Genomic DNA, 12,873 nt, shown 5'->3' with positions numbered 1-12,873 from the left:
ATTTAAGGAAGACTTTTTTTTTTTTTTTTAAACAGAATTGTCTAAAGATGACTGGGCTGCCATTCCTCAGTGAGGGGAAAAGAGTTCCCCACCACTGGAGGTGTTCTGAGATGTTGTAATAGGTGACTCTTTCACAGGATAATAGGAGGTCGAACTAGATGACCTCTGTGGACCCTTCTTGCCTAATGTTAAGATTTTGTGAGTTCAGGAACAGGGCCCATTCCAGAAAATAAGGAAACTTAAGCAAATGATTATGCTGCATGAAACATAACCAAGAAGATCATGTGTATATTGAAACAATGCATTTATGTGGGAAAGAGTCCACTGTACCTGTAGCCCAACTCCCAGAGACAAAAGCCTTTTCATCTGAAGACTTTGCAAGGCCAGGGCTGATGTTGGGTTTTGTCCAGGTTTGGTCCCGAGGTTGGAGGCAGAGTCAGCCTTCACCCCAGATTATGTTGTGGATAAACTGAGACCTGGGACCGAGAAGACCCACCAAGTCACAGTTTATAGACAGGAAGAACTGAATTTGTTAGGCCTTTCCAGCTCTGTGAAAAGCAAGAAGTTGAATAGCCCCTGGAGGGGTTTGGTAGTTGTCTGCAATTTGCCAAAGTAATCCATTTGCATTGGGCAAAACTGAAAAATCCAAAAAGAAAATTGGGGGTGTGGGTAGAAATAGACTCAATTTCTCTGGGTGGCCGTTCAGTTAAGGATGTGTTTTGAGGAAACTGATTAACCCTAGGTCAGGTTATAGAAGCCAGCACTTGGATTTGTTCATCAGGTTTCAGACAAGGCTGTAGCTAGAACCAGTTTTTCTTGCCCACTTGAGAAGCAAGCAAGTTTAGGTGCCACGCTGGAGCCAAATTGGGACATTCCCAACAGCGTGAATGAATTCTAAATGCTCTCTCAGAAGGTGACTAGCGGGGTTTGAGAGGCAGGTTTGAGAGCAGTGCTGGACTGATTGTATTTTCTGAGGAGAACCAAAGGAAGCCCTTGTGTGGTTTACCTAAAATTGGGGAATGGCAAATATGGAAGATTTGGAGAGATTGGGGAAAGGTGGTACAGACAGAGAAAGTTCTCCAAAGAAGACTTGAGAGATGGTAGGGGAAAGTGGTGTGGAAGCAGCATCAGGAAAGAGCAAGCGTACCCTCTCCTTGGCTCCTGACATGTAATCAGAGACATGGAAGAGGGAATGATTGTTCTGGATAAGTTATGGAAGAAGGAGGTTGCTCAGGCAAAGTCAGGTTTCAGTCTATGGGAAGAGAGTATTGGAGAAAAATATCAGGATTTTCCTGTTCCTCTAAATGGAAATGTACTTAGATTCTCAGTAATGGTTGACTTTATTCCAGCTGTATGTAGTGGTCACTCTGATTCAGATGCAAAGATTGCTTCTGAAAGAAAGCTCGGGAGAATTTCTGGAAGACTGCAGTCTTATGGAGCTAGCTGTTCTTTACACTTCTGGGTTCTTTAAGATCTTTAACTTTTATTGTTTATTACAGAGCTTATTTGGTTTTTTTAATACTAAAAAATGTTTATGCAGCTACAATACAGTTAGCTGTTCTGAACAACCATGCATTAAAAAAAGAAAAACTTACCCATAATCCACTTGAGTAAACATTTATTAGGAGACTCCACCATGCCAGGAATTGTGCTAGGTGCTGGGACTAAAAGACAAAAACAAACATGGAGGCCATCCAGAGATCATTGTACTAGAGGGAAAAATGGACACAAAGAAGTAAAAACTAAATGATATCGAATAGTTTTAGAAGTAGTTTTGTCTCCTTTGATAAAGTTAACACCTTGCTTGTTTGGTGTTAGCACTGGGAGACTTGAGAAGAGCTCCCTTAGGAGGAAGCTCCTGAGCTGTTGGGAAAGAGCATGTGGGGGGTGGCACCCATGCAAATGCATGGAGGTAGAGATGGAGTGCCATTTTAGGGTTACTAGCTAGGCCACCAGTTAGACTGGGCTGAAGAATTTATGAAGGGGAATCATATGAAATCAGATTGGAAATATGAGCAGGCAGGCTGGGACATGTATTTTATCCCAAAAGCAGCAGAGCTGAGGCTCAAAACTGAAACTCAAAACATTTCTTTTATTTCCTTTATGGATCTTAGGGTCATAGGGCCAAGAAAAACTGTGTTTTCGTAAACTGGGCTTGACAAGTAATTTTGGGGAGCCAACAAGGCTCTTGTTTCTAATCTAGGGCAAGAAACAGATGCTTCTATCCATTGGTGTTTCAGGCTTGGTTACCAAAAGGAAGGAATTGTAAACTCAGTGTACTAAAATGGGAAGGGCCCTCTGGAGAAAATCTAGTCTGCCCCTTTAATTTTATAGATGAGGAAATTGAGGTGGCAACCCTTCCTCTTCTCCTGTCCCTCCCTGGTATGTGGCTCATACTAGATAGATGTGATAGATAGCTACCTAGTGACAGAATCAAAACTAGAAACCAGGAATCCTGACTCCTAATTAAGTAGTCATTCCATTAGAACACCATTTATACAGTGCCTGCCTTTCTGGTCTCTGACCAGGGAAGATACTGAATCCTGTTCTTGTCAAAAGGGTCATTACCCTCTGTAGGAGGACATGTTTCTTGGCATTAGAGAGCTGTCTGGGAACTGCAATGGTCTGATATCACAGATATTTCTGCAAAACTTTCGTTTTGGAAGAAGTAAGATTCAGGCAATAAATATTAGAAATTCTAAAACCCAGAGGCATCATGATAGAGCAGAGCTCATGACTTGGGGTCATCAAGTTCTGGGTGCAGATACTACCTCTAACTCTTGCTGTGGGACTGGGAAAATCTCTTAACCTGGGGTAGGGTAGGGGTAGGGGCTCAGCTCTGGAAATCTCTGACACCAGTCATTTCTATTCTCTTTATATGTATTCTGCATACAGTTGTCTTTCATTCAAATATAAGCTCCTTAAGAGTAAGATTTTTAAAAACTCTTTGTATTTATGTGCTGTGGTGCCTAGCATAGTCCCTAGCATATAAGGGAAGGGAGATGGGAACAAGCATTTATTAAGCACCTACTATATGCCAGGCACTGTGCTAAGTGCTTTACAAATATCTTCCCCACTGTCCTGGGAGGAAGATTCTGTTATCATCCCCATCTTACATAGGAGATTCTTTGCTTTTCCTTTTCTGTCATGATTACCAACTACACCCCAATCCCCACCACCATTGTGTCCACCCTGGTGACAAAGACCAAAAAAAATTAATCCACACATTGGTAGGGTCTTAAAATCAATGTTTCCATTCTGTACCCTTGTCCATTGCCTCTTTAACTAGAGGTAGGAGGGTGCTTCCTCATCATAGGCCTCTTCTCTAGCTCTTCTCCTCCTTCCCCCAAGCCCAAGTTTTTCTCATTAGAGTACTATGACTTTAAGAAATTTGATTTAACTAAAATAAACCTTCTGTTGTCCAAATTAATTATGAGAACACTCAATTTTTAAAAATCCTTTTAAGGAATGTCTCAAGAGAAGTCAACTGAGGTAGTAGATACTTCGCTCCACAAAGCAGAGACAATTACTAGAGTAGAAGGACCATTACTACTGAGTTGTTGTGGTCCCTAAGGATCATTATCTTGTACTTAAGGCCTGTAAAAGGCCCTGGGTAAGTTCTGTGTGCAAGCTGAATGGAAAAGACAAAAGTATTATTAAAAGAACTGGGAGACCTGGAGCCCAGAATGACCTTTTCATTTCTCTGGCTGGATATTATCAAGTTTTATGACTATATGTGAAAGTATTTTTTTCTATCCTAGAAGCATAGATTGCAGGATGGAGGTAATAAGACTGGCCACTAGGGAGGGGGTGGGAGTAGGGTGAGGTCCCTCTAGAATGGGGAAATAGGTGGAGCTTATAGCCAAACTGGAAAAGGTGAAACTTGGATTCAGGGTAGATAATGCTTGCTCTAAAAAGGAAGAAAGCAGCTATGGTGTAGGGGAAACAACCCCAGATTTGTAGTTGGATATTTTAAGTTCAAACTCAGGCTGTGTTCGTTACTGGCTGTGTGACCCAGTGGTAAATCACTTACCCTTTCTTGACATAGGTCTCCTCATCTGTAAAATGAAAGGTTGGATTAGATGATCTCTAAGCTCCCTCTTGGGATCAGATAGGTGGCTTAGTGGATAGAGCACTGGACCCGGAGTTAGGAAGACCTGAGTTAAAATCCGACCTCAGACAATATCTGTGTGACCCTGGGCAAGTCACTTAACCTCTGTTTGCCATCATCCACTGGAGAAGGAAATGACAGACCACTCCAGTATCTTTGCCAAGAAAACCCCACATGGGATCAACAACAAAAGGTCCCTTTCAGCTCCAAATCCAGCGATCATAACTCAAAAGCCAGCTTCAGCAAAGCCACGTGCCAGCATGTGACGGCTGCTCAGGGCTTCAGCACAGGACTGCCCCACCACCAGGAGGTAGTCGACTGGGCAAGGCCTGCGGTCTGGCTTGAGGAACTTTGGAATGTTGCTTCTATAGATAGTATTTTACATGCTTAATGCTTGTTATACTTCTCGTATTGCTTGAGTTTAGTGTTACCTTTCCTCTGAGATCTCAGAAAGCTGCTGGGCATGATGGGGCTCACTGTCATCTCAGTTCCTGGGAAGGCTTAGGCAAGTATATTTCTGGGGCCAAGCTGTGGCGAGCCCCCAGGCTCCAGGGACCACCCTGTTGCCTAAGAGGGTGAACAAGCTCCAGTGAAATGGTGCTCCCGCATAGGATCAGAGTGAGACAGACCTGTGATAGTCCCTTCACTTCCAGCGTTGGCCAGCCTAGACCCACTTGTGGAAAAAAATCTGAGGAAGTTTTAGCTGTAGGTTGAAAAAGAAAACAACCCCAAACTATTGCTGCCATCTTCTGGCTGTGAGTGGTAGCACTCTGGAAACATATTTCTTTGGCAAATCATTTTATTAGGAGATCTTTCAACTTACATTTGTACATCCTGAGAAATGTGTTTGAATCAATCAGTTCTTTGTGCCCTTCTTCCCTCCACCAGCTTCCCTGAGCAGCCTGCTGATCACACCTTTTCCGTCTCCAAGCTCCTCCTCTTCCTCTTCCAGCAGTTACCAGCGCCGCTGGCTTCGGAGCCAAACGACCAGTTTAGAGAATGGCATTGTCCCAAGGTGGTGAGTGGCAGGGGAGAAATGTGGGTGCGCTATCTGAAACTGGCTGGTGGGGTGCAGCATTTCCTCTCCATGGGAGCTTAGAGCTTAGGTGGTAATTGGAAAAGGGAGAGGAAGGTATGGTTGAGCTCTAGCCTGAGTCTCTAAATTTGAAGTAACAAGGATGGGGGGAAAACTCCTGAATCTTGGGGACATGGGAGAATTTGGTGAGGCCATCACACACTGGGTAGTGATTACAAAAGAGGCAGTGTTAACTCAAAGCAAGCACACATGGGTTTGAAAGGGGTGCCTTTCCAGATCTACAGCTCATAAGTAAGAGAGATCAGATGAGTGTCTCCTGGCCTACTGTGCCAAAGCCTCCTGTGGCTTTTGAAAGCTCTAAGAACTCCTTGCTTTCCTACTCCAAAGTGAGATCGAGACCAAATGGAAGGAAAGTGACACAAGGCTAAACAGAGGCAGAAGTCTTCCTAGTGTCTCACTGTGTTTTCCTTCATGTTTTCTTCAATAGCATATATTACAGGCATGTTTACCTTAATGTTCAATTCCTTAATGATTTTGGCAATTGGTTTTGTGCAGCATAATCTTGCTGCTTAGGTCTGTGGCCCCTCACTGTATTAAATGCTACATTAAGTGCATTTCATCAAAAAAATATTGGACACCAGCTATGTGCAAGACAGTCTTCTGGGCCCTTCTAGAGATGGAAGTAGAAATAAGAACTCACCATCTAGTGAGGGCCTGGGAGGTAGTATGATGAGAACCCATTTGAGATCAGGTGTTCCAAATGTTGACATGTAGAGGATAGAGAGATCCTATTGGTTGGCATGTATACATACATGTTTGTTCGTGTTTGGTGGGTGATGAGAGAAGGCTTCATGAAAGTAGCATTTGAGCTGGGCCGTGAAGAATAGATTTCAAAGTGGAGATGTGTGGGCAGTTAACCAGTAGACTTAATTAGCTTTTCTCAAAGGCATCAATAAGATGGCATAGTAAGAACTGTTAGTATAAAAGATCACCTCAAAACCTGAGGTGTACTCGCCTACAGATACATGCAGTGTTCATGGGAAGAGTGGCCTCAAATCTAAAGTAGAGGCAACTAGGTGAGCTGGTGGACAGGAGCACTGTCTTTGGAGTCAGGAAGACCTGAGTTCAAATCCTACTGCAGACATTTAATAGCTGGGTGAACCTAGGCAAGTCATTTGACCTATCTCAGACTTAGTTTCCTCATCTGTAAAAATGGGAATATTTATGGCACCTGCTTCCCAGGGTTGTTGTAAAGATCAGCCCTCTTCCGCTCCCCCTTCTGGCCTGGCCTGGTCTGGTCTGGGCAAAGAGCTCTGTCTCTAAAATTCTGAGCTGGTGAATGATGCTGTTTCTATATATAGGCCCAAGGGATGTGACTGATTCTCTTAGCCAGTCAGAAGCTATTTCCTGTGTGGTGTCAGTATATTTTATCCAAAAGTCACTCTATAATCCTCTCAAACGGATTAAAGACTTATTCACACATTATGATGGAATTGGAAGATTCCTTATCCCTGACTATTCTTTCTGATTGCATTCTGAGTCTTCTGGGAGTTAAAATGCCTCCCTTAAATTGTGTACAGAACCCTTGGGAATGCTGTGATCTGAGCCTGAGGATGTAGATTCACAAAATCTTAAGAGCTGGGAAGTTACCTTTCAACAGCCACCTGGTCCAGCTTCCTTGGCTTACAGATGTGGATACTAAGACTCAGACGTGAAGGGACGTGGCCCTGGTCACACATTGATGTTTGCACAGGGATTATAAGGCCTCCCTTTACTTCAAGTTCATTCTTTAGATGACCATTTGGTAGTGGAACTCACTCAGCAGTCCCAATCCACTTTTTAGAGGACTCCAAAGTTCTGTCAATATATTGATTTTCACTCATTTCTACTCTCATCAGACACTTCTTCTGCAGCTGTTTGATGGCACACACACCACATACCACCCCCCCACCCCACCCCCCGCCCAACACACACCTCAGAGGTTTTTTTCGCTTTCGAAGTTATTTTGTTTTATTTTGTATGGACTTTGGACTGACTGATTTGTGAAATGTTATTTCACCTCCTCCCCTGGAATGCAGACCCTCCAAGGGGACAGACTGCTTCACTTTTGTTTCTGTCATCCCAGTGCTCAGTGTAGTGCCTACCAGGTATTTTTAAAAACGGATTTTTATGATTTACTTATTTTTACAAATATGATTTCTCCTTTTTCACCTCTGCCTCCCAAAGAGCAAATAAATAAAGAAAAATAAAAACTCTGATAAATATGCATAGTCCAGCAAAACAAATTCCCACATCGGTCAGTCTACATGTCTCTGGGAGGAAGCAAGTAGCATGCTTCAATTTGGTCCTTGGGAAATCAGGTTTACATTACATTAGTGAAAATTCTGAAGTCTTTCAAATTTGCTTTTCTTCAACATGTTTTTGTCATTATATAAATTGCTTTTCTAATTCTGCTCACTTCTCGCTCCTGTATCTGTTCAGAGAGGTCCTAGTTTCCTCTAAAACTCTGTTTTTGCTGGCATGTAGTATTTTTACATTAAGTCCATAGTGTTTAATATGTTTGTTGAATTGAAGGAAGCACTCAGAGTCTTGAATATGTACATTATTAGCATGAGTTATTTGTTACCAGTTTAAAATGTTTATTCTGGAAAGAGCTCAGGGCCAGCAAATAAGATCTATAGCTTTGGTTGTCTCATCAACTAGCCATTTGTCCCTCGACAAGACCTTTGACCCCCCTTTGCTACAGTTTCATCATTTGTAAAATGGCCGGTGCCCCCGAATGGTTTCTGAGGATAAAGTGAGGTCAAAGAAATGTGTAACATTACCAGAGATCTTAAATCACCTAGTACATATTCTTCCTGTCTCCCCTCCCCACCCCTCACCCCCAGTCCTCCTTATTTTACAGATGAGGAAATAGACCCAGGGAGTTTGAGACTTGCACAAAATGATATAGCTAGTGAGTGTCACACTCGAGACTAGAACCCAAATTTCTTGTCTGCCAGGCCAGAGTTGTTTCTCCTATGCATGTCAGAATTTTATATATGTGTGTGTGTGTATGTATTTGTGTGCATGTATGTGTATATATTTATGTAACAGGAATGAAGTCAAACTGTCACCATGATTCTCTCAGCCTAATGAATCTCAGATTGCCAGGGTGGTTTAGAACTACAGACTAAAGTCCAGTTGCACTTCTTGTAGCACAAGTGCCTAATAAATGCTTGTTGATTGATTGCTCAGGTGAGTTATACCACTGTGTATCGCAGCTTCCCGATAGATGGCGCACTTTCTCCTTCGACAGAACTGGGGCCAGAGAGCCTAATGGAGAGACTGATTTGAGAAGGAACTTTGAAGAAAATGTGGATTTGCTTGCACGAGGAAATTTGTTGGCTTATTAATGACAGTTTGCATTTAAGTTAAGCGAAATGCTATTTGTTACCAGGGAGGGTTCTTTGCTGCGATCCCTTGGAAAGTGACAATGATTTTTCTTTTTTAAAGAGCACCAATAAAATAAAAATAATTCCAGAAATATGGTATGTAGATTTTCTGAGAGGTAAAGGAAAGGGCAAGCTTAGGATAGGAATAAGAGGGCTTCGTTTACCTCTATATCTCCTGCCCTAGCACAGTGCTTAATACCTACTTCTTGGATGGGGTTGTTTTGAAACATAAATACAAATTGGATTTGGAAATGTTTCTCATATAGAATCAAAATGCTGGAAGATAAAATGAAATCTATTCTTGGCCGTCTGGGAGAGGGAGAAGGCTAGGCCACCATTTCGACTAGGCCAAGAGATTCCCTAGCTGGAAGATATGAATTGAGTGACATATTCTGGAAGGGAAGCCTTCTTGAAATGATTTATTCAAGAGAGGATCATTGGGCCTCCTTTTAAGTTACTATAACTTCTCCTGGAAAGCCTCACTGATGCTTTTTATGGTGCAGTACACAGAATTTGTAATAGCTTCCTAGAAACTTTGCATCATAAAAAGTGTCTGGGGTGGTCTTATCTCACTCTGTGATCTTTTTGGAAATGGAAGTAGTAACTTAATTTTGTGTCCCTCTGAGGCTAGAAAAATAGGAACTCCACACTTTTAGCATTTAAAAAGCAATTGATATTTATAAAACTTTGGAAGATATTTATATTGAGGTTTTTAAAAATTAAAACACCAGAAGTTTATAAAGGCAATGTAGTTTATGCTTAATTTCACTTCTAATTATACTATGCATAATTAATCTCCCGTCCTCACTTTCTCATCTATAAACTGGAAGTAATCATTCTTCAGAGGACTTAGGGTTGGAACTTGGAAGTTGGCTGGTTCAGCCTCCTTATTTTGCAGGTGTGGAACCTGGGGCCCAGAGAAGTTAACTCAATCAGCATGGACTTTTTAAGCATTTACTGTGTATGAGCCAGGCACCGTGCAAGGTGTTGAGGACACCAAGATAGTCATTCCCCTCAAGCAGCTTATGTTCTTTTTGAGAAGAGAAGTTTGTTTATTCACAGACATGAAATCAGTGCAGGGTGAGGGATCAGAGAAGGCCTCATGCCCAAGGTGAAACTTGAGCTGAGTCTCGAAGGAAGTGAAGGATCCTAGGAGGCCGAGACAAGGTAGCAGTGCACTCCAAGCATGGTGTGGAGATAAAAAATGGGGAGCTTTGTTTGAAGAACCCAGAACGGGTAGACATCAAACCTGTCCAGTACATAAGGGCTGGAAAGATCCATGGGGCCAAATTGGGGAAGGGCTTTAAATGCCCTTTAAATAGGAGTTTATATTTGGTCCTAGAGATGGTAGGGAACTATTAGAGATGAATATTAATGCTTTTCACTCACTCAGTAACAGTTTATCATAGGCCATATACTGAGCTGGAGGCTGGCATACCAAAATAAAAGTGAATCAATCCTTGCCCTCAAGGAACTTGCATTCTATACATAGAGGGAATGGTGGCTGGGGAAGGAAACTGTTGTCTGGGAAGTCACAAAATTGGTGAGTTGAGCAAGAGGTCAGTTAGTTGGCACATCTTTGCCAAAAGCATTAGTAGTATTGATGTGATTACATTTCTTCTAGGCAGTTCCTGGAGATTTGGTTTGGAGGGTAGAGGGCAGCAGGCCAGTGAGGAGGGTCAGAGCTGGCTATCTGAGTTTATTTAGATTTTTGAGATTTTGTGGTAATACAAGACAAATCTTTTTGTTAAGTGTTATTAACACTGAACTTAAGCAAGGTGGTTAAATAATAAGAATAGCCACAATTCCACCTGGTGGTCCTGATGGCACCTGATGAAAAAGTTGAGATTGCCACTGTCAGGAAGTGGTTAAGCATGATGCCAAGCTGCATACCACTTGTGATGACTAATAAGATAGCCCTTTGTAACTTTTCCCTAACTACTTAATTGCAGTTATAGGCAGGGATAGACAAAAGGGATAGAAGGAATATAAGTTTCAAGATAACAGATGTTTATATGTCTCTCCAAAACAGCTTTTAGGATCATAGGATTATAGATTTAAAGCTAGAGGGGGCCTTGGAGGCCATGGAGTCCATCGCCTTCACTTTTTACGTGAGAAAACTGAAGCCCTGAGAAATTGAGTCTTAGTCCAAGTCACAGACTTAGTAAGCATCTGAAGCAGGATTTCAACTCGGATCTTCCTGACTTCCAAGCTGAACACTCTCCTCACTACTCTACTGAGCTGCCTATCTATATCAGATTATTAATAGTGAGGTCACCCCCCTCCCCCCAAAAAAGGACTAAACATGTATTAGGTGGTTTGGAGCACTTTTTAAAATGAGCATTTTTAGTGGTCTTATTCCTGAAAACAATGTGAAGTAACCTGATGTTATTGTTCCATTTTTTCAGAAAGAGATTTTTAAAATAGAGAAGACATGATCAGTTAGTGGGAGATTGAGTTCTTGGTTCCAAATATGAATTTTCTTTTTAAAAAAATGTATCGATATCTTATTTTAGTAATATAGTGATGTCTTATTCTCATCTCCCACACATGGAACCTTTCCCCTACCCCCACCAGAAAAGACAAACAACAAAACAATTCAGTAGAACCATTCATTATAGTGACTGCCTCTCCCAGTGCATTGAGTTAGCACTGGAGGGGACTCTGGGCCTTCTGTCTGCATCATGCTTAACCACTTCCTGACAGGTGCCGTCAGGACTACCAGGTGGACTTGTGGGTATTCTTGTTATTTAACCACCTTGCATAAGTTCAGTGTACTTCAGGGACAAGATGGATCCTTGTAATTAACTTCTGGCTTCTTTCAGTGTTATTTCGGTTTATTATAGCATTGTGTAATTAATTACTCCTACTTTTTTTTGCTTACTTTATATCAATTCATGCAGATTTTCCCATGCTTTTCTGAATTCCTTGTTGGTTGTTTTTAAAGCACAGTACATTCCCTTGTATTTATAATCCACAGTTTGTTCATGTGGCTCTCAATTGATGTTCAGTATCTCTGTTTTCAGTTTTGTGCTACTGCGAAAGGTGTTGCTTTTCTGTCATTGATCTCCTTGTGGGTGCCACTATCTCAAAGGATTTGAGTAGTTTAGGGACTTTGCATGTTTTCAGATTCAAAGTAGGAGTTTCTTAGGTTAGCATCTCTTTGACTCTTGGCCAGTCTCTGGGAAAGTTCCTTGGAGTTGCAATATTAACTATTCTAGTGTGATCAGACACATGACAGTTGAACAAACCAATTTTTCCCTGTGCACAGGTCAACTGAGGAGACTTTTAGCTTGGCTGATGAGACCTGCAGTTCTAACCCCGCCATAGTTCGAAGGAAGAAAATTGCCATCAGCATCATCTTCTCCCTGTCTGAAAAAGAGGAGGCACAGAAGAATTTCCAGGACTTCTTTTTCTCTCACTTTCCTCTCTTTGAATCCCATATGAACAGGCTGAAGAGTGCAATTGAAAAGGTAATGAATCCCAGTGTAATGGGTGAGATGGAGAAGCGATAATAGTGGGACTTCTTCACTCCTTACCAGTGGAAAACTTTGAAATCAGAGCATCTCCCAGGGGACCTGCTGGGGATTGGAGGGTGGTCAGAGATGAAGAGCTGAATCTTCTTAGGAAAGGGCTGTTTGGTTCCTTAATCTCATTATTGCTGTGTTTGAAATTGATCAAAAGATTGACCCTTGTTATTAAGCCAAGAAAAGTGATTTATAAAAAAATTGCTTCTCTGGGAAGTAATTTTGCCTCCTTTCTTATTCAATAAGGCCATGATTTCCTGCCGAAAGATAGCTGAATCAAGTCACAGAGTACAATTTTATATCAGCCATCTGATGGAGGCTCTGGGAGAGTTCAGGTGAGTTTCTGGAAAGGGGAAAATACAATCCAAGTCTTGGAGGCTGCTCGTGAGCCCTGGGTCCAAAGGCTTTAGAAATAAAGAATACCTCAAATTTGTAAAGAGCTTTGAGGTTTATGGAGCACTTGTTTGTAATTATAAAACACTTTATGTAAATTCTCTCATTGCATCTGTGTAGCTCAGTCTCTTGAGCTAGGGGGGAACAATCTCTATTTTTAAAGATGAAGGAAGAGAAGCTTAGGAAGGCACAGATCTTGTCTGAGGCAGGATTTGAACTCAGGTATTCTGATCCCAGGTCCCATGCTATGTCCCAGCCTATCTGCCAAAAGAGAAAGTAGCCAAGAGAAGTAGAAAGGGAGTGGCCAGGCATTGTGCTTGGCACTGAACTCCTGATTAATCACTTTCATGTGCTGAGAGTTCATAAAACTGC

The 12,873-nt window shown here is 41.9% G+C and overlaps 1 protein-coding gene across 4 annotated transcripts in view; it reads left to right on the top strand.

Annotated features, from left to right (window-relative positions):
* The window catches only part of FNIP2 (folliculin interacting protein 2), a 144,906-nt gene that overhangs the window by 77,564 nt on the left and 54,469 nt on the right, over positions 1 to 12,873 (top strand). For all 4 annotated transcript variants that reach the window (XM_036762772.1, XM_036762771.1, XM_036762770.1 and 1 more), the window contains 3 exons: positions 5,000 to 5,129; positions 11,853 to 12,054; positions 12,355 to 12,443. In XM_036762772.1, coding sequence (XP_036618667.1) covers positions 5,000 to 5,129; positions 11,853 to 12,054; positions 12,355 to 12,443 — 421 coding nt within the window. The remainder of the gene's footprint in view (positions 1 to 4,999; positions 5,130 to 11,852; positions 12,055 to 12,354; positions 12,444 to 12,873) is intronic.

This window comes from Trichosurus vulpecula, chromosome 6 (genome assembly GCF_011100635.1).
Source record: "Trichosurus vulpecula isolate mTriVul1 chromosome 6, mTriVul1.pri, whole genome shotgun sequence".
Classification (NCBI taxonomy): domain Eukaryota; kingdom Metazoa; phylum Chordata; class Mammalia; order Diprotodontia; family Phalangeridae; genus Trichosurus; species Trichosurus vulpecula.
Note: the sequence above shows the minus strand (reverse complement) of the source record. Positions and strands in the feature narration are given on the sequence as shown.